The sequence below is a fragment of the Venustampulla echinocandica genome (assembly GCF_003357145.1).
Source record: "Venustampulla echinocandica strain BP 5553 chromosome Unknown scaffold_6, whole genome shotgun sequence".
In the NCBI taxonomy this organism is placed as follows: Eukaryota; Fungi; Ascomycota; class Leotiomycetes; order Helotiales; family Pleuroascaceae; genus Venustampulla; species Venustampulla echinocandica.
The window spans coordinates 1,573,948-1,594,712 of record NW_022474211.1 but is presented as its reverse complement, the minus strand read 5'-3'; the positions used below and the strand labels follow the sequence as shown (position 1 = coordinate 1,594,712).

General features: G+C 47.0%; 7 protein-coding genes across 7 annotated transcripts; 4 read left to right on the top strand and 3 right to left on the bottom strand.

Annotated features, from left to right (window-relative positions):
- Positions 1–1,152: 1,152 nt before the first annotated feature.
- On the top strand, positions 1,153–2,230 carry BP5553_07934 (uncharacterized protein; the record flags this gene model as incomplete). Its single annotated transcript, XM_032016557.1, has 3 exons — positions 1,153–1,274; positions 1,324–1,481; positions 1,590–2,230. 3 exons carry the CDS (start codon positions 1,153–1,155, stop codon positions 2,228–2,230), a joined length of 921 nt encoding a protein of 306 aa, XP_031867788.1.
- A 1,092-nt stretch (positions 2,231–3,322) lies between these two features.
- Positions 3,323–4,566, bottom strand: BP5553_07933 (uncharacterized protein; the record flags this gene model as incomplete). Its single annotated transcript, XM_032016556.1, has 4 exons — positions 3,323–3,529; positions 3,605–3,932; positions 3,996–4,300; positions 4,360–4,566. 4 exons carry the CDS (start codon positions 4,564–4,566, stop codon positions 3,323–3,325), a joined length of 1,047 nt encoding a protein of 348 aa, XP_031867787.1.
- A 2,899-nt stretch (positions 4,567–7,465) lies between these two features.
- BP5553_07932 (uncharacterized protein) lies at positions 7,466–9,076 on the top strand (the record flags this gene model as incomplete). Its single annotated transcript, XM_032016555.1, has 1 exon — positions 7,466–9,076. One exon carries the CDS (start codon positions 7,466–7,468, stop codon positions 9,074–9,076), a length of 1,611 nt encoding a protein of 536 aa, XP_031867786.1.
- A 694-nt stretch (positions 9,077–9,770) lies between these two features.
- On the bottom strand, positions 9,771–11,946 carry BP5553_07931 (Uncharacterized protein; the record flags this gene model as incomplete). Its single annotated transcript, XM_032016554.1, has 8 exons — positions 9,771–9,911; positions 9,999–10,207; positions 10,301–10,418; positions 10,472–10,684; positions 10,772–11,339; positions 11,407–11,631; positions 11,707–11,783; positions 11,845–11,946. The coding sequence occupies 8 exons, from the start codon at positions 11,944–11,946 to the stop codon at positions 9,771–9,773; spliced, it is 1,653 nt and encodes a 550-aa protein (XP_031867785.1).
- An 892-nt stretch (positions 11,947–12,838) lies between these two features.
- Positions 12,839–14,970, bottom strand: BP5553_07930 (Uncharacterized protein; the record flags this gene model as incomplete). The annotated part of the gene is made up of 5 exons (XM_032016553.1): positions 12,839–12,996; positions 13,052–13,240; positions 13,300–14,020; positions 14,083–14,659; positions 14,726–14,970. The coding sequence occupies 5 exons, from the start codon at positions 14,968–14,970 to the stop codon at positions 12,839–12,841; spliced, it is 1,890 nt and encodes a 629-aa protein (XP_031867784.1).
- A 916-nt stretch (positions 14,971–15,886) lies between these two features.
- BP5553_07929 (Uncharacterized protein) lies at positions 15,887–17,614 on the top strand (the record flags this gene model as incomplete). Its single annotated transcript, XM_032016552.1, has 1 exon — positions 15,887–17,614. One exon carries the CDS (start codon positions 15,887–15,889, stop codon positions 17,612–17,614), a length of 1,728 nt encoding a protein of 575 aa, XP_031867783.1.
- A 631-nt stretch (positions 17,615–18,245) lies between these two features.
- On the top strand, positions 18,246–18,788 carry BP5553_07928 (uncharacterized protein; the record flags this gene model as incomplete). The annotated part of the gene is made up of 2 exons (XM_032016551.1): positions 18,246–18,495; positions 18,574–18,788. The coding sequence occupies 2 exons, from the start codon at positions 18,246–18,248 to the stop codon at positions 18,786–18,788; spliced, it is 465 nt and encodes a 154-aa protein (XP_031867782.1).
- Positions 18,789–20,765: the final 1,977 nt, after the last annotated feature.

The following is a 20,765-nucleotide window of genomic DNA, read 5'->3' as shown; positions in this document are numbered from 1 at the left end:
AGTTGGTCCCCTCGTCTCCATTTCTCAAGCGGTCCAGTCAGTACTGAACACTTCGAATATCCAAGCGCAAACCAAGCTCTTGGAATGCTACGTTATGTTGGAAGCGCCTCGTTTGCTTCACAAGTATCAGCTGCTGCCCATCGTTCTTCTAAGGCAGCAGTACAGACTGAGGGCCACATAGCACCATACTAGAACCGTCAGCCTCATTTCCATATCAATCTTGCTCATGGCAACTAGGTATCTTCTCCTGTGACTTCCCGCGATGTCGGAGTACAAGCTCGTATCTCTCGACCTAGAAAACATTGATGCCGATTACTACTCGGATGGTGCATACTATTATCGCTCCACGTGGAATTTTGCTGTTCCGATGAGGATCACAATTGTTTGCCCTGACAAATTGGTTGACAAACTGTGCGACCTCGTGTGTTATATAAGTTTGGAGGCAGCATACGATACCCATCGCCGAAAATGTTCAGCTCCGTTTTTCCTATCTCTTGTTGCCTCCCATGCAGCCGCTCTAATTCTCCTGTCGCATTCCCTAGATATAGACATGATATACAGAGGGACGCTGAACCACCGATTGTCCTGAATCCCATTCTGGCACCTCGACTTCCAAATGTTTTTCGCGGATCTCGATTTCTAAATCCCATCCGTGTGTCCCGGCGTCGAGATCCTATTCGAACACGTCTATTTGCAATACCCCGACCTCTGCCCGTACAACCTCCCTTCGAACCCTATATTCCACCAGAGCCGCTATATCCACGTCCCATCCAACGGCCATATACATATCGTATCCCACAGCCACATCTACATCGAATCCCTCAACCGTATCTGCATCCTATCCCACGACGATATCCATCGCCCTGTTTATATAACCCTCCAGTCATTCACAGAGTTCCCATTCCACGACCCCGTACTCCACCTTGTCGTCACGACTATCCCATCATCCATAACATTCACATCCCCAGACCTCCGTCACCGCATCCCAACGACCCTCCAATCATTCTCCAAACTCTCGTCCCACGAACTCCGTCACCACCGTGCCCCTTGCACAGTCCAGTCATCCTAAAACCTCACATACACGAAACGGCATTGCCGCGCCTCCGAACTTGGGAAAATGAGAAGATAATGATTGACGTCATTGCTCGGCTTATGGGGGTGGATCACCTCTCTCCCAACGACGACATCCGGCGAGCTGGGTTGGATCTGGGGCGTCTGCGTGGTCGGAATGGGCAGTCGCTCGCACAAATCGTCAGGGATGACGATATGCGGAGGTACATCTATTTCTATAAACTGCAAAATTACAAATTTCTAATATGCGAGTGGAATCATCAGGATTAAAGTCACCACCCAACTCGCCAATAACTTTATTACACCGACCATGATGCACGCGGAACTACATCCCAAACCCTGTAACGATGGGCTATTTCCGCGAGACTTTGAACTCCCTCGTCCGGTGAAGGAATTCCTGTTAATGGATAGTATGTGTCTCTCCCTTTTTCCCCTTTATCTCGCTTCATACCTTCGACGTCCCTGAACATACCTCTTCGCCTTTACAATCTATACGTGTTTCTCCGTATTCACGCCAGAACCCCCATTAGTACCAACGCTTGACCGCATCTTACGGTCCTACAACCTCCCAACCACCAACCCCTACCCCTATATTACCAACCGCGCCTTCACCTTCCTCCATGGTAACCTAGCCGGCTTCCCCAATCGAGCTAGGGAAGCTAAGTTGTGGATGCTTTTCGAACATCTAGGCGTCGACCTGGATAACAGATTCCGTGCTCGTGTCCGAGCTTCAATGACCGATCCTGCTGCTGTTGCTGAAAATAATGCTCCTATATTAGCGATAGCTGGCAATGCTGCTGCTAATGGCAATTCTCCAAATCAGGGGGTGGCTGGTGCTAGTGCTGGAGCAGTTAATAACGCCCCACCCCGGAACGCAAGCTCGAGTCCTGCTCGGATGGAGGGGAGGGTGAGGGGTAGGGATCCGGAGGGGCGACGGGAGCCAGAGGGAAGGAGAGAGCGGACCGAGCCAAGAGAGAGAGGAAGGGAGGGCGGAGGAGAACGAAGGCGGGGTGAGGAGAGGGCAGGCGAGGGACCACAAGACCAGGAAGAAGAGGGCAGGGAGAGGGACCGGGAGAGGGAGAGGAGAGAAACTGAGGAGGATGATAGGAAGAGGAGGAGGGCGGCTAGAGGTGGAAGACCATTGCATTTGGCGGTATAAGATTAGAATGAAATTCATCTTGCTATGCGACTTTGATGTTTTTGTCACTTGCGGGCAAGCCCATTGGCATGTTTCAAATTGCCTCTATAGAAGAGATAGCCGGAATAGTGTGACGTAACATAGGATGATATCACGTTACCGATGCTTACTTAGTTATCGGTAATTTGCAATTCCTATTTGACTATCACCTAGACTTTTATCCCATCCCGCCCGCCTCCACCGCTTTAACTAAACCATTTCTACCTTGCCGGCCTCCCAGCGCTAGCCTCGTCTCTCTAGATATGTATATATATATATTAAAGATATAAGCTTAATACAGGAGTTAGGTGATCTTAAGCAGTTATAGAGAGATTAAATAGCTAGAGTAATTAAAGTAATTAGTAGTATTCGAAGTAGATAAAATAAATAAAGAAGTAAGCTTTCTAACTTTAAGTTTAATTAGATCAATTAAATATATATACTTAGTTAATATTTCTTAATACTAATATTAAAGTTATATGATAATTATATAACTAATTCTTAATATACTTCCATAGTTATATAACTATATACTTTAATACTAGCAATAAAAAAGAATTTAAATACTAGTTATTTAGAATTATATATAAATCTATAAAGAAAGAGAAATAAAGTATATTATTTAAATAAAAGATATATAATTAATAAAGAAATAATATTAAATTAAGATTATTAATAAAGTAAATTCAAAGCTAACTTTAATATTACTTTAGATACTATATACTATATTCTACTACTGTAGTAAGGTGGAACTGCAGGCAAGCGTCACGTGGCAGGGGAAAAGGGGTATAAAAGGGGCTTCGGCGCGTGTGTATTCTTATTTTCTCTCCTTAGGCAGTTACAACTCCAAAATCATGATTCGCAGTCAACCACTTCCCTCCCATTTACACTAGTTCATTTTTCGACTCTAAATACACCCGTCTAGTTTATTTTCAGAAGGTCAGCTAAGTTCAAACCGTGATATATAACAAACACCAAACATGTAACTCATTATCATTCCATCATATACCGAGTACCGCTGTTCGGTTTTCTATGTTTGGATATCAATATCTCTGAACAACACTGCGGGCAACGCTAACTGAGCGGCATGTACGGCGGCCTGTACGATCCTTCCCTCGAGTGTCCCGCTTCAACCGACACGATTGGATATTTCTGGCCAGAATTTTGGCTGCTGCCGACGAAAGTATTGAGCTCGTTGCTCACAGGGGTCGGTGTCGATCCAAAGAGAGAAGGCCAGTGGTGGGCGATTAATGGCCGTAGCGCAGGGCCGGAAGCGGCGACCTGATGGCCTTCATGTTAGCAAGAGTCTAGACCAGAAAGAGCTGAGTCTCGGACAAGGAGAACCATTCAACTAACCAGGCCAACACCAATCTCAACAACTGTTACAATGCAGGTTGGCCAGCCATTCCATGTCATATCACCATTTTTGTCCTGCATGGTCACGAACAGAAAGTAGGTTCTGAGGGCCCCTGCTATGTTGACTACCACGCCAAGTCCAAACAATGACATGACCGCAATTTTTTGCCTTCTGGGTATCCGCAGCGTCGCAAGAAGCGGCATGGGAATCAGTGTCACAAGAAGATCAGTGAGAGTGTGGATGATGCTGGTAGCAAAGATACCGGCGTCTGTTTTGATGCACTTGTGGGGGTAGGTAGGAAATATGTCCCAGTATGCATAAATTGGCCTGCAGAGACGATTGTAGTGAGCAGCCATAAGAATGCATCTCAGCAGGGAGTTGCGAACTTACCAGCATTGAAACAGATAGTAAAAACAAAAGACCACCGTATAAATAGACACGAAAGCCATACTGGCCAGGATTACATAATTCATCACTCCTGTCAACCCATATTTTACTGGGACCAAGACCCGCCGGCAGAACCACATGACGGAAAGCTTGGTGAAGGACGAAGCAAGGATGACCGTAATCTGGAAGGAAAAGTACAGCTGGCTTGAAAGCTTCATCGCGGTTAGAGGAACATCCCAGACGTGACGATTCCACCCCAGACGCAGCGAGGCATAGCACAGAGATATCATCAAGGGATATGCACAGAGCTAGGCACATTCCTGTCAGCAATAGAAGATCATCTTTGCTCGGTGCTCTCAGGACTCACCTGGGCCAGAATAATCAGCACATCTTCAGCACCGAAGTTGGCGGTGATCCTCAGCCGGGAATAGAGGCGGAGGGCAGTGATGACCGTGGTGAGTGGCAAGAATATGGCAGAGACGATGGCAAGGCCATGACCGCGGGTGACCGGGTCAATGTAAGTTGGCTTAGGCCAGAGTAAGATAGTCTCGAGGGGAATGTTAATTGTGCTCATTGGTGAGGAAGAGCAGGATATGCAGGATTGGATGAGGGGGTAGGGGAAAGTGGACGAAAGGCAGCCAGACAAAGTTATGTACTCAGTATGGAGTACTGAGTACGGAGAATGATGCACCGTCCGGGGGATCGCTCGGCCGAGGTGGAAGGAAATCCGCAGGGCGGAAAGCCACGGTTATCATTTTGATCGCTCTGACATTAAACAAGAAACACCCGCACACGTACTCGGTGGTTGGCCGCGCTGCAAAGCACCGATAGTGGTGATAGCGTGGAGCCCAGTGAGCCATGCCCACATCTGGTTCGTGCTCCGCCGCAGGAACTATGATCATGCATAGGGCGATGGCGCTCGTGTGGGAATCGAGACTTTTCGTCGAGTGGTGAGTTCGTCGTCTGGCGTAGGGTGGCGCGGAGCTGCCGGCATTTCTTCAGCCATCTCTCAGAGACCCCGACGGTCTGGGATCTATCTATTATCGATGGTTCGCAGACCGTACTCTAGGGCAATCGAGCACTTCGTATGATCATGTACCAAGTAGCTGAGAGAGAGTAGCGTACGAGTGGTGTACGCTCGCACACGACGAAGTATCCTTTGGTAGCCTTGCGGGAGGGCGATGTGATATCGCCAAAGGCAAACAAGGGCCCATGGGCGGGCCCTGACTCGGTCACCTGACGCGATTGGAGGGCAGCGTGGTCGATGAGCGACGAAGGACGAAGGACGAAGGCCGATCCAGATTATTATTTCGTATACTTCGTACGGAACACGGAGTAGTCGTGCGCAGGGACTGGCGATCCTCCAGAAAGATCGCCGCGTTGTCAGTGCGCGCGTCTGTTTTATGGAGTAGGCGGCTGCGGCCCGAGCGATCTTCAGAGCTACTGGTACTGGTACTACCAGTAAGTATAGTATAGGGCAGATAACAGGGTCGCTTCGACGATTTCGTGCGTTTCCGTGATGGGCGCCCACAAGGTACAGGCACAGGTACTATCGATGTACTGTACATGTACGTACACTGTACCTCGTACTCTGAGACAGTCAGGCTCCGTGCCACGGAGCTCGTTGTGGACGACCAAGCAAACTCGACGATGAATACTTCGTAGAACGGTATTCACTCATGTCCTAAAACCCATTTGTAGACATGAATGTGGTTGCAGTATGGATTCGTAGATGCAGATGTAGATGTCATGGATTGGGCTGTCGTGGAACCTCATGGGGCTCCGTGTCACGTAATAATCGGGGACCAGGAGATGTTGTGCAGAGACGTTGTTTGGTCTGTGTATCTAATCTCGCTCGATCCGCACAGGTCCGTATGGGATCATCCACGTCCGGCACCCTGAGAATGCCGAATGCTGCCATGCCACACGTCCTCAAACGACAGACTCTCCCCTTTAAGCGTGCTAGCCCCGGCGTTAATGGCCATGGCCATGGAATAAGGAATAATATGCGGCGCCATTATTTGCGCACAGATTCTGGGAAAAGAGACGTCCTTGGCGGGGGGTCGCAATGCCCGTGCCCCTGTCTCAGGGATATATATATGCTAGAGTGCCTTGCCGGTACGGTGGCGCAGAGCTAGTTCAATACGCGAGGTAGTTCCGTCGTGCGCCTACTTCATACATTGCTAGGGCCTATTTGTTGCGGGCATATAGCCAACCTTATATAGCCCGAGGCCCGGGTAACCAGGAGTGTTACTACAGAGAACGACAGAGACATGTGACAAGGTCCTGTGCGGGTAGGAATCACGAGCGAGTTGTCAAGATTATGAACTACGAATAGGCCCCAAGGATGGAATATTAAATGTGTGTGTGACCGCTAAAATAGAGGTAGCAAAACCAAGAATGCAAGAAGGGTGTGGAAGGAAATACATTTCTGACTTCGTGAAATTCTGAAGAATCGCAATTTTCCGTGATGCTCGTGCTGATCTATGGCAGATGGAGCAGTGCGGAAGAGAAAGCAACCGTTTGACAACCATTTATATTATACACATTGGTATAGTATATCACTCAAGTGGTTCTGAATTGACCTGCCGACATAGATTTATCCCGCACCGGTATTACTACTATTATAGTGTAGTATATCACTCAAGTGGTTCTGAATTGACCTGCTGACATGGACCTATCCCGCATCAGTATTGCCATCATCATGGTGTAGTATATCACTCAAGTGGTTCTGAATTGACCTGCTGGCATGGCCTTACCCCGCATTGGTATTACTATCATCCCGGCGACAAAATCAGGAAGATCGCCGCCCCGTTCACGGAACTTCTCCAGACTTCTTGATTTTTACCTGTGCGGTTTGACTATTCATTTGACAGCAACCGAAGCCAGCACTATCCCACGCATCCCTTCTGAAATGGATTAAAGACAGCAAATGGACGAATTCTTGTGAAGTTAAATCGAATATAGGTATCATATCTAGGATTGACTTGTTAATTAGCTAAGGGAATAATAAAATTAAAAATCTAAGATGTTTAGCAAGGCTCGGTGTTTGTATTATTATTAAACTTCAAGCTATTAATTATAGTGCTAAAGCCAAGAAGCTATGTATGTATTATTTACTGTTTTGTCTTAGGTAAGATATCTACCCCTTAAGTTATCTATCCCGCACCTACCCCGCATTTACCCCGTGTTCATCTGTATTTACTCCATATTCACCCCGCATCCATCCCGCATAAACACTCCTAACGTGCCCATGGGAAAGTAGGCATCCCGCAGCGATTTTTCTTGCGTCTGTGTGAAGTCGAATACTTCCTTCCTTTTATATTCCTTATATACCTTACAATGTTGGTCAGGTTCATTCCAGTTAATCTCGAGTCGCAACAGTCATTCAATTCATTTCTCTCAAGGTGGTCATAGGTAGATTATCCTACACCTATACTATTCAATCTCATATTGCCTACCCTGCCATTATCATGGGTGAAATCGAATCTACCAAAGACGTTCCCGTCACTGAACCTGTGGAGAGCAGGATTATCACGGAAAAGGTTATCACTGGCTCAGGAGCATTGGCCGAAGCTGCAGTATTGGAACATGTCAACCCCTTGAGCAAGGGGTTGCTGCAGCTATACTTGATCATGGGCATCATGTTCCTGACTTCGACCGCCCACGGATACGACGGTAGCCTAATGGGAACCATTCTCGTGACAAAATCATTCCGCGAAACCTTCAACACGGGCAAAGTCGGTGAGAAGTCGGCACTCATCACGGCCATGTACCAGATTGGTGGTGTTTGTGCGCTGCCATTCATGGGCCCACTCATTGATCAGTGGGGACGTCGTGTGGGTACCATGTTTGGCACAGGAATCATCATTGTCGGCACCATTCTTGAGGGGACGTCCGCGGCAAGCCAGAATATAGGACAATTCATGGCTGGCCGGTTTTTTCTCGGATTTGGAGTGTACTTCATTGCGGCGGCTGCTCCCACCTACGTCGTGGAGATCGCCCACCCCAAGTTCCGTGGTGTTATTACCGGTTTGTATAATAGCATGTACTACACTGGTGCAATCCTGGCTGCTGGCGTCACTCGAGGCGCTCAAACATCCTCTGGAAACAATCCCTGGCTCATTCCAACATGGGTCCAGATGGCATTTCCTGGAATCGTCTTCCTCAGCGTCATGCTCTTTCCTGAATCCCCACGTTGGTTATTCACCCATGGCAAGCAGGACGAGGCAAAAAAGATATTGGTTAAATATCACGGGAACGATAACCCGGATAGCGTTTATGTGCAGCTTCAGCTGCGCGAGTTCGCCGAAATGCTCGAAATTGACGGTGCCGATCAGCGATGGTGGGATTATAGCGCCATTTTCCGTAATAAGGCATCGATCCGCCGTATTCTGTGTAATGTCATTCTTGCAGTCTTTTCCCAATGGTGTCAAGGCGGCGTCAACTACTTCATTGCTGGCTTCTACAACTCGGCTGGTGTGGAGGACGAGACAACGATTCTTGACCTCAACTTGGGCAAGTATGTGATGTCTGGAGGATTTGCAATCTGCGGTGCGAGTATGGCGGACACATGGGGCCGTCGAAAGGTTCTCATCTCTACCCAGTCCCTGCTGACTCTCTGCTGGGTTGGAATCACCGTCGGAACGGCATTGTACGCCACTCACCATACCAAAAGTTCCTCCATTGCTGGAATATTCTTCTTTTGGGCCTTCCAGGCTGTCTTCTCCTTTGGTTTCACCCCTCTCCAGGCACTTTACCCCGTTGAGGTCTTGTCGTATGAGATGCGAGCTAAGGGTATGGCGATTAATTCTATGGCGAACTCCGCATCTTCGTTGGTCAATCAATTTGGTACAGCCACTTCCTTGGAGCGAATTGGATGGAAGACATACTTGGTGTTTGCTTGCTGGACAGCGTTCCAGACTGTATTTTCGTGGTGGTTCTTTGTTGAGACCAGAGGATTCACTCTCGAAGAGTTAGATCACATCTTCAATGCGGAGAATCCGAAGAAAGAGTCTTTGCGCCACCGCAAGTTGGCCATTGATGCTGAAAAGCACCGAGTTGTGGCTGTGGAGGAGCTCTAAGTTATGTGATTAGGAAGCCTGCTTCCTCCTTACAATAGATTTTAGGTGGGGCGTTATGTGTGTACCGACAGGGGCTGGAGAAGGGGTGGAAATTGTGCTAAATGTGGATCCTTACCCTGGGGGAGCAGAGACATATCGGCGCTCAGAACTGAGTCCAAGCAAGCAATAAAAACACTCATTTAACTTGCCGTCATATTGGAGTCTGTTATAAATAGATGATATCTGCCCTGCTATCTTTTACGTTTAATGATGACATGGAAACTGCAAAGAATTATCAGGTAAACTATGACAAGTATGAGTGTTCGTAGTAAATGGAAGCCAGATCTAGCTAACTTCGAATGATTGCGGATTACCGTAGCGACAGATAGCATTTGCATGCATTATTGCCTAGAGCAACAAAATTTAAAAAGGAAAACAGCGGATCAGATATTTTGATATACAACCGGAGACATTTCATGAATACTACTTTCTTGGCTTTCGTAATACTCCCCATGGATTCACTCAAATCAGGATATATATAAGATAACGTCTTGAGGATTGAGGTGAGTTGACTATTACTGCCATTTTCTAGATATTTACCAAACTTTGATTAGTCAAATGGATAGTTGCTTTTTACCCCTTTGTCGAGCTATCTCAACCTAGCAATGTTTCCGTAAAACATCTTGAATGCCTCGGCCACTGATCACCAAGTTCCTCAAGCCTTGGATGTATGAACTGTTTCCTCTTCCTCCAATTGCTCATCCACATTCTTCGCCCGCTTTGCTGCGACACCAAGGTCTTCCACGTTGGACATGTCGGCGGCCCCAAAAATCTCATCCATCCGCTCCAATGAGATCTAAAAAGGTGAAACATGGTCAGCTTCGAATTCAGATGAAAATCGGAAAATAATCTCCACATGGAGGTAATAACATGGTACACTTACACCCTTAGTCTCAGGGAGCCAAAAGGCAAGGATCCCCATAGTGAGATTCAATGATCCAAAGATGAAGTATGCTCCATATGGCTTCGAGAATAACATCACTGGGGTCGCTTTTGACACAGCCAGATTGTGTAGCCAGTGTGTAAGTGACGCCAGTGCAACATTATAGGCTCTCAGCCGATTCGTCGGTATTTCAGAAACATAGATCCATGCTGAAGTGGAGAATCAGCATATGTCGGTCATAATGCCTACAGTACAGAAGCGCCAGGACATATTGCCCAATTTTAGGCTTGGATTTTACTTACATACAGGCCCCCAACCCATGTTGAAGGCTGCAGCGAAGATGTATACCATGGCTAGAGCTGCAATACCAGCTGGAGGCGGGCTTTCGCTCTCTCCAATCTTAGGCCCGAACCGGACGTACTGTGTGCGTTAGTTAGATTATACAGAGAATTCGGAGAAGCTTCTTGACTCACAAAACCCAAGAAAAACATGCAAAACCCCTGCAAGGCGCCGCTCCACATTAAGGAAAGGCGTCGACCAAGAGAGTCGGCGAGAAAAAAGACGAAGATCAAGCAAGTAATCACCTTAACGATGCCGTATATGCCTTGGGCAAAGAGGGCCGTAGTCGTGCCCGAGAGGCCAAGGTCTTTGAAAATTGTAGGAGCGTAGTAATTGATTGCACCAGTCTTCATGCTCGTACATGGTTAGCCTCGAAAAAGATGCAACCAAGCAACAGTAAATTGCGTAGTCGAAGGAAAACACTGACCCCTGACCACTGCTGAAATGTAATCATCCCGATAGTTAGCAATGCTCGCTTCCGATTCGTGGCGACCGTCCAGCACTCCTTTTGCAGTGCCCAAAATCCCGTTCCTTGCATAATAGCATTTTCTTGGTCTAGCTGTATACGTAACTCGAGTAGTTCTTGCTGGATGTATGGGTGCTCGACCGGGAGGTGTCGCACGTCTGACAACACTTCGGTGGCTTTTTCCCACTGGTCCTGGGATGCCAGCCATCGAGGAGACTCGGGACAAAAGAGCATGCTGATGAATAAGAGCGTCGGGCATATCGCTTGGCAGGCCAACGGAACCATCCACGAAGCCATTGGCTGAGGATAGAAGAATTATTAGCAATGTTACATTTGTGAGGCGTGCTGGGATAAAACTCCTTACCGGAAGATGTAGCAGAGAACCATAGTTGATGAAGTACGCGACCATGCTGCCCATTACCAAGAAAAGTTGGAAGAATCCAACCAAGAAGCCGCGGATAGCTCTAGGAGAGTTCTCAGACACGTAAGTTGGCGCAAGCATTGTTCCTGCGCCGAGGCCGATACCTTCAATGAATCTGATCCTGATGTTAGCCGAATACCCACTAAAAGCCTCTTGACCGGAGACTATACAAGAGACCTCACCTTCCGATATAGAAGACGGGCAGATGGCCATAAGAAAACGCCTGCATAATCCCACCAATGAGGCCGGCAATGGCGACACCAAGAAGGGCAGGCTTTCTCCCCTTTCGATCTGCAAACGGGCTGGATATGAGGGCTCCCAACACAGCACCAGCTTGCATAGTAGTAACAAGGTTACCGGAAAGATCAGCAACGACACTTGGTGGTCGTGTATCGAGACCAAATTCTCTGTTTGCAAAGGAACAGATCAGTCCTCAAGTTAAGTGGTATTAATGGCCATATATATACGAGGGCGAAGCATACCTTTTGAAGTCAGGCATCACCAGGACGCCGCCAATAATTCCCGCGTCCACTCCAAAGAGTGATCCAGCAAAGCATGCCTGCACAAGGATGAGATGAGGAAAACAGGCCTTCAGGGCAGAATCACATTGTCACACATACCGAGGAAGCCAAAGCAAGAATACGCCAATTGTACACCTCTGGGGGGTCAATACGGATAGCATCATTGCGGACAACGTGCCGAAGAATTGAGTAAATCGTCATCTCTGCAGAGGGGCAAGAAGAATCACCCAATTTCGTGGTTGTTTGTCAAGTGACTGTCAACTAGTTAGCTAAGCAGACGCAGAAACTACAAGAAATGCAGCAAATCATCGTGGTATAAGTATTGTAGGTGTACTCGAGTACCGAAACCTGCAGACATGGATTTCAACCCCACACATTTTCCCCAGGTTCTCCAGGCGAGCCATATGAAGGTCTGAATCTGGGGTGGACTTGGAATCGGGGACTCTCGGTTACTATCCGACAGCAATCGCAATTGTTGTCTAGTGTGGGTGGAGTGTGCGGATGTTTTGAATCTCCACAATACCAACACGCGCTAGACGGGGAGTATCGGGCCCCTCCCGAGAGCACCAAACTTGCGTGGCTTTTTCGACTAGAAACAAAAGGTACACAAAACAGGCATAGGTCGAAGAGCATCAAAGTAAGACACAAGTGCTATGATAAGAATACTATAACAGAGCACTGGCTATACGAGCTATCAACATGCCCTTTTACTGAAATCGTTGTCTTGCAACGATGAGTTTCCATTTGAATCTTAAAGTAATTGCTCGCTCTTTCTTGAATAATTGTTTTATTCTAGGTAAGTTTTGATATACCACTTATCATCTTACCACAGGAGTGCGAACTTCTTCGCAGGTTCATTTGCTCTATTTCTTAACCGTACTTTTCCAGTGTAATCAGCTGTTCGATGGCCGCTGACCAAACAGCCGGCGCCGTTTTTCTGTGCAATATCTCACCAAATCTTTCACGGAATCGTTCAACATTTCCCAGTTACACTTACAACTCCTAGTACGTAGAGTCAGAGAGGTTAGGATTATTACAATATATGCGCGTTCCTCCCTATGCAAAGAGGACTGGCCGATTATTCCAAAGATTCTCATGATTGTAAATCCCACCAAGCTTTGTTCGTGCTTGCCCAAAATTGTTCCAGCTCGGAGCTTAGTGACGGTGTTGGCCACCCGCACCTATTCCGACACGAGTCGAGCATTTCGAGAACACGGCTTCTCTGTTGAGGATTTTGCAAGAACTTTCCAGCTACATAATGCAAAACGTTAAGAGCATTCTATGCTAATCGCTGTGGACGACGTACCAATGAAAAGACACTGCGAGGATAGCATACTGGATGCATCCTCTGTAATTATCGTACCAATGCCACAGACGACCTCTATGCTATCCTGGATCGTCTTCTGGCGGTTCATGAAGTTCGTCATGCCACCAGGACTTGGCTCATGAGCGCAGATGAGAATTCTAGAAATATGATGAATCTGCATCGCCAAGCCTGCCACCAAAGGTTTAGCATTCGGATATGATAGACAACCGCAAGGGGGCAATAGTTACCAAAGCATTGAGGGTGTATTAGGCGCGGCTTAAATACTTCATTGCCTCGACGACTCATAGCAGGCAGCTCTGAGAACTCAATTGTCAGACACGATTCCCATTCTTGAAGTATCTTCTTGAGTGCCTTTGCCCATCCAAGCCTCCCTATAATCATTCCTTCTGTCTCTTCCACGGCCAGGTCAACGGCACAAAAGTTTATTACTTGTGCAAGAATCCAGACTGCGCGTGAAGCCAACTCATGATTGCTGAGCTCAGAGCATGACTTTTTGGGAATCCATGTGCTGTATGTACGGCGCCTCTCGCGGAAAGCCACCCAGATATCCTGACGAAGCCAAGCCCACCAGGTTGTACTTTCGAGGCTCGAAGTTTCCACTTCAATTTGCCGCGACCGTAGAATCCAGTATACTCCCTGGAGGTGCTGCTGCCAGTCCTTTCGAGACCCTCGGAGCATTTCGTAAGTGGAAATTATGAGAGTTGTCGCCATCAGCTCCCGGCTATTCTGGTATGTCGAATAGCGCATGGCTTTTTGGACATAGTGTAGAGTCTGGTAATAGTACTGAAGTGCAATATTCAGGTCCGCACGTTCTCCTAGAGGAATAGTTTCGTCGAGCGATTGGTGGCAGCTCGAAAGAGCCAAGATGGCATTTAGCAGACCTGCATTCCGGGCGGCAAGATGTGGTACTATGGTTGAGAATGTGCGGGCAGTGTCGAAAAGGTCAAGCTGTGATATACATAATGAGCAACTTCACTTGCAGAATTTATTATTTGCGTTGGGCAGCATACCCAAGAGCTTATTCGATGTAGAAAGTTTTCGAACAAGATCTGTTCACGTTCAAGCAATGAGATGCTCTCCTGTGCTTGCCACATATCTTCCTCTCTATCAATTACCAAGTCTTTTTCTGGCGGTTGGCTGTCAATGATCTTAGTTGCGCGTTGCAGCGGTGTTGCATCGTCCTTATACTGGTCATTTAATGGATCGAGAAAGCCCCCTTCGAGACCTGGCTCTACATCCGCATCTTGAAAAGTTTCACGAGATGCATCTTTGGCCAACAATCCAAACCATTGAACCGCGGCAACACCAGTAGAAGCAGCAGGAGTCGTTGCTGCTGAGTCTGGTTGCTGACCGAACCAGTCGTTGTCTATGAAGGGATCCTGATGCTGCACGGCGCCATTACTATCCCAACTCAGAGCGTTGTTAACACTATGGATTGGGATATTGTTCGCAGCAGAGGGCGAGAGAGCTGAAGCTGTATGTTGTGATTGTGATACGGCGACTGAGCGAATAACGTGTAGTAGATCATCCTGCGAATTGAGTATCTGGCCTAGCTGCCGAAGGATTTCTAGACTGGCAGGGTCAAACCTAGCCAGAATTAATATATGAGTATACCTGAATGATGACTACGATCACTACTCAAGCCAGACTTACGCTGAATGGTCTTTTTCAAGATCGTCGTACGAGCATGAAATTTTTACTGACGCACAAAACCCACACGCGGGCCGCACATTGTCGCACTTGGTTTTCCTTGCCCGACACACATGGCAAGCTTTCAGACTCCTCTTACGAGGGTACCGGGCATTTGAGGATGAATTTCCCGGACGCTTCCTCGATTCTTGCAGCTCGTGTCTTGAATCGAGGGACTGATTCGGCTCCGTCGGGTTCTGGTCAGCCATGAGGAGTTGGATAGCACCACAGAGACGCAGCCAAAAACAAGAAGAATATTGGGGAGAACCAAGGCAAGCCAATTACCCCGAGAAAATCCCGTAATGACAAGCAGACGCCGAATTTGAGTATGTTAAGCTACAGATGATAGAGGCAGGGTTCGGGGAGATGTGGTTATGTTATGTTCTCTCCTCACGCGCTACAGAAGTTTTAGTGGGTCGTACTAAATCCAACACAACCCTAGGTAGAACCACTTAAACACAGCCCGAGGTAAGTAGAGTGAATACCTTTGTAACTACTTTCCAAGTACGAAGAGGGGATATTTGTACCCCCAGCTAACAAAATACAAGAGATAATCATAGGTGGGGGACGGTCATGCTGTCGCCCTAGCCATGGAACTAACCATAACAATTTACCCTAACCTTTTTAATCTGTATAATCTCGACCCGAAGCGTATTTTATAGGTATAAAAGCATAATATAAGCGCTTATAGCGCATATTATGCATATATACCATATCTAGAGCGTTTTTTATGTCTTCCAAGATCACCTAAAAAGACGACCGGAGGCCACAGCCAAAAGCTGTGAAAATAGTATGACCCTCCTTCCACCGGGGAGCTGAAGCCGAAACCCGATACACAATGTGAAGTACTTTGGTACAGATTATCTCAAATTCCAAGATGATACCGATGTCACCCAAGCTTATCTGATAATGATATAACTATTTATCCGTCGGGGACCTTCGGGAAGAAGCATGAAGGAGTTCACCCACTGTGAAGCTATCTTGGCACATGATAAAAGCAGGGCTGTACTAATCTGCTATTGTCACAACTGTCACTGCTCTTTATATAGTCGCGGCAACGATTGTTCTTTCTAAACTGCTCTTTAGGTTAAACTGTTCAAGTCTTATCCTGGATTGTTGATCACGATGGGGGATTTGAGCTCGTACTCGGAGGGCGAAGCTTTCATCGAGGGCGCCCTGGTCAATGGCATTAGCTCTGCAACATCTTCGCAACAATTTTATCCGACATCGAAATCTCAGGCCTTCTCAGCCGACGTTCTTATCGTTGGTGGTGGACTAGGCGGAGTTGCTGCTGCCCTTGGGGCTTTACGCAGAGGCCGCCGCGTCTTCTTGACTGAGGAGTATGAGTGGTTGGGTGGGCAGCTGACAAGCCAAGCCGTACCTCCGGATGAGCATTGCTGGGTCGAGCAATTTGGCGTCACTCGATCGTATCGAGCATTGCGCGATGGGATCCGCCAGTTCTATCGGGACCATTATCCTCTAACAAACGAGGCGAGACGAAGGCAGCAGCTTAACCCAGGCGCTGGTCATGTTAGCAAGCTATGCCATGAGCCTCGCGTTGCAGTGGCCGTCATCGACGCTATGCTCATGCCATATATAGGCAGCGGGAAACTTGTAATCAAGAAGCGTACGAAACCTGTCTCGTGTGAGATGGATGAGCAAGGAACCGTTCGCTGTGTGGCATTCCGACAACTCGACAATCAAGGCACATTTATCGTTCACGCCAAATATGTCATTGACGCCACGGAGCTTGGAGATTTGCTGCCCATGAGCAACACTCCATACGTGACCGGATTTGAGTCTCGTAAGGACACCGGGGAGCCTAGTGCACCTGAGGAGGCGCAACCACACAACTCCCAGGCAGTCTCCATCTGCTTCGCAGTCGACCACATTGACGGAGAGAATCATACGATTCCGAAGCCTTCGAATTATGATTTCTGGCGCAAGCACCATCCAGAGTTCTGGGGTGCGCCGCTACTCAGCCTGAAAGCGCCTCATCCACGAACGCTAGAGATTGTTGAACGGGAGTTCACTCCGAACCCCAATGATGACCCAGCCTTGATTTTCGCAGATCAGCGGAAATCAGGTGGAGATATGAATCTCTGGACTTTCCGCCGTATTGCAGCACGCGACAATTTCGCACCTGGCGCCTATCAATCTGATGTGTGTCTGGTCAACTGGCCAATGATTGACTACTTCGAGAAACCCATTATCGACGTCAAAGAACATGAGCTTGAAGAACGTCTCAGTGACGCCGCTTCCTTATCGTACAGTATGCTGTACTATCTGCAGACGGAGTGTCCCAGAGCAGATGGACGCGGCAAAGGCTACCCTGGGCTACGACTACGAGGCGATATCATGGGCACAGAACACGGACTAGCAATGGCGCCCTATATTCGAGAATCGCGCCGTATCAAAGCTGTCACTACAATTGTTGAACAGGATCTCTCCTTGGATATTCGTGGCGACCAAGGAGCAATACATTATCCCGACAGCGTGGGAATCGGTATGTACCGCATCGATCTTCATCCGTCTACTGGCGGCGACAACTATATCGATGTTGCATGCTGTCCATTCCAGATTCCACTGGGCGCTTTGATCCCACTGGAACGCCCTAACTTGCTTGCGGGCTGCAAGAACATTGGGACAACGCACATTACCAATGGTTGTTATAGGCTCCACCCTGTCGAATGGAATATTGGCGAGGCGGCAGGCTTGTTGGCAGCCCACTGCCTGGATACAGGGCTCACGCCGCACCAAGTACAGGCAAATACGGAATTATTCGGGAAGTTCTCTAAGATACTACTTTATGAAGGCGTTGAAATGGCATGGCCTGATATTTCGGGATACTGAGTAGAAAACACTGAAGCTGTCATAGGCTAAACGTGTACAGTTTACAATTCTGTCAAGTTGACACAAATATATTATCACTTTCACATAGAGCAGAATATTAGTGGCAATTATATATTATCAAGTACGAACGTGTGAAAGTAACCAGTTGACTTATGATTATAATCAAAGAATCAATCCTCCTTCATAACGCTTTGATTATTTGATTTAGTATATAAAGGCAATATAGTTTATCAAAACCTCCTACTTGTCTCTACATATAGCGCATTATAGGTAGCTTTTGGAGTTAAACGTGTTTTTCAGGCCCTATGCGCCCCCGGGGTATCATCGAAGTACTAGGAAACGGTTCGGTGGATGAGCTAGATAGATTTATTTTCTTATACTCTAAATTAAGTTAGTACACAAATTACTTACTTTATTCGCGAGTCTAAGTAGATTACTATTTGCCAACTGTTGGTTTAAAGTTGGTTACATGAGGCGCAGTAATGCAGCTTCGCGAAACAGAAAAGTACTAGGTGGTCCACCTATATAATGGCACATGGCCTGCCACCACGCTCTTTCTCGTTCTCTTCCCACTCTCTTCCTCTTTCTCTTCGTCCTTTTCTCAACTATCCCAGGCTCATCAATCTCCAACATGGGAGAACCGCTCAGATTCCCCCGCCCCCCCGATGACTCCCCCCTTCGAGGCTCCGAGTGGAAAATACCACGGCTATATTCAGTCACAATTGCATTTGTAAAGACAAACAGACCGGCAACATCTCTCTATATCCTTCTGAACAGCCCGGAGAATCGTGCTAAATACGATGCGCTCTTTGATTCTATACATCCTCCGACGACCGAAGCAGAGGCAGTAGACCGAGCAGGCGGATACTTTTATACTCACTGTGAGCACGGGGTTTCACTATAGAATATATACGATGAAATACTTCGTGAAGAAATAGAAATTACTAATGTACAAAAAGGGCATAAATGCGAAGTTCAAAGAGATTGGGTTCAGAACACGATGACGACTAGCCTTGCCTTTGGGCTGCTAAAGAGGACCGCAGAGATTATCCGGTTAGCTGAGGAACAAATTAACCAAAATCCTTTTAATCTCGAGGAGGGATTTCTAGAGGGGGAGAGAAAAACGCTTCAGTGGGTTAAGGAGGAGTTTGAAGATGAGAATGGAGTTGAATAAAGCTTAGGCTCAAGAGTAGGATCTGGAATTCACTGGATCCAGGGGAATTTTATAACAGGGCGCTATCTTTACTTAAGCTAATATCAAACCTTGGCTTTCCTTTAAACTTTTGGAAATTGATTGGAGTTCTCTAGTTCTATATAGTATAGGCAAAAAACTATAGTCAAGATCCTACTCAAGCGCGCAAATCCCGAAGCCTTACAAGTCTACTCGGGGAATTCGAATCAATCGGATGAACTTTGAGCCTATCTACCTAGATAGGTATTAAAGTCGAGCAATGCCAGTCTACTCAAGTGTCAAGATCAGTCATGTAATGATGTTACGTGACGCATTGTATATCCCACCTAAGGTATAAATTGTATTTGCGAATAGTCCACCTACGTGATTACTGTAGTCTTTTGACCTAAGTTGAGTTTGATGTGCGATCACAACCCGTCTCTTACATTTTGTAACATTCTACTTCGTTGGGATACGAGCTATTATTCAAATGATAGTAATTACTAGTAATTCATTATGTAAGATATACGAAGGTGGTGCCTCTAATCCTCGAAATACATGTTTACCACATAGCATAGCGAGTTGCTATCGGATGAGTGGATGCCACTTACCCTAATTATTGTACACATTTGCAATAATTTGTAAGCTCTAAGAACGACCAACTACCTAGTTATATCTACCTTCGGCTTGTAAGCGTACTAAGCTGTATCTTCTACAGGGCTATATATAGGGGTACACAAGCTCCCGCGTCAGGTTAGGGGTGAAAAGCAAGCGTAGTGTGCGGGTGTACAAACCGATTAGGAAAGAGCACCAAAATTAGTAACAATCCATTGCCGGCGTTGTAGCGGAGACAGTATAGGCGTGTTGGTTGCAAAAGCCCAAGTATGAGGCCGACACTCTTCATTTCCGACAAGAGAGTTGTATATATTAGAGGCTCATTGGGCGAGATCTCGTAGCTGTACCCGGTCTTGACTGACTTCCTAAAGATAGGGACATCGAGTATACTCGGCTTGAAGAGCAGCTCCAGTTGCTGAAGGCCGGGTCGGATATCTAATGTGTTCAATTGCGTAGCACACTTAAGGTTCGGAGCCGCGAATGCTCCGTCGGCAGAGATAATGCATTGGAGGGAGACGTGTGGGCTAAGGATGAGAGAGGGATCAAAGATGATCTCGGGAAGGACGAATTTAACCCTAAAGTATATGTGAGTAGTGTTTCGAGGAAGAAATGAGGAGGATGGACATAAAACTTACGCATCCTTTACCCCAAGAAACGTCTTTGTAAACTCGCACGTGAATTCTATCCAGGTCCGATGAGGGCCGCTATTTGGATCTCGGAGTAGTGTCACGATGATATCACGGTAACGGAGGTTGAGGAGCGCTTGAGGGCGGTTCTTAGAGAAACCAGCGAGCTGGCAGAATAGAGCAAGCTAGATGCGTTGTCGGCTGTGCGTGAATCGCTTTTTCATTGTCGTCAAGTTAGTTTGGAAGTATTCTATAAGATCCTCGACGTATATTACGTCTTCTCGCGCTTCGCCGTCGTTAAGCCGTGCTTCTTCGCCAGCTTCCGAAGGACTTAAAAGACACCAAGTGTTTATTAGATTCTCATTTACAATAAGTCGGACAAGATCGACAAAAAGCGCTACTCACCTAGTATATGTTATAATTTAACTTCCCGTTGATCTTCTCCCTAGCTCCCCGTTCGTACTATAACGGGGTAGAAGTAGTTGTTTGCGAATCAAGAGTTATTTGGAGTTGTAGCTGCCTAGAGAGAGAATAATACACGCGCGCCTGGAGCCCCTTTATACCCTTATTCCTCCTGTCGCACACTCACGTCACACCTACAGTTCCACCCCACTACACTACTCTATTATATAATCTTCTTATCCCGTGATTCCTACTATTACGTAACTTCGTCACATACTTCTATAGTTCTCTGTAGTAATCCTTTAGAATACCCGAGCTTTAGGCTATAAAGTTAGTG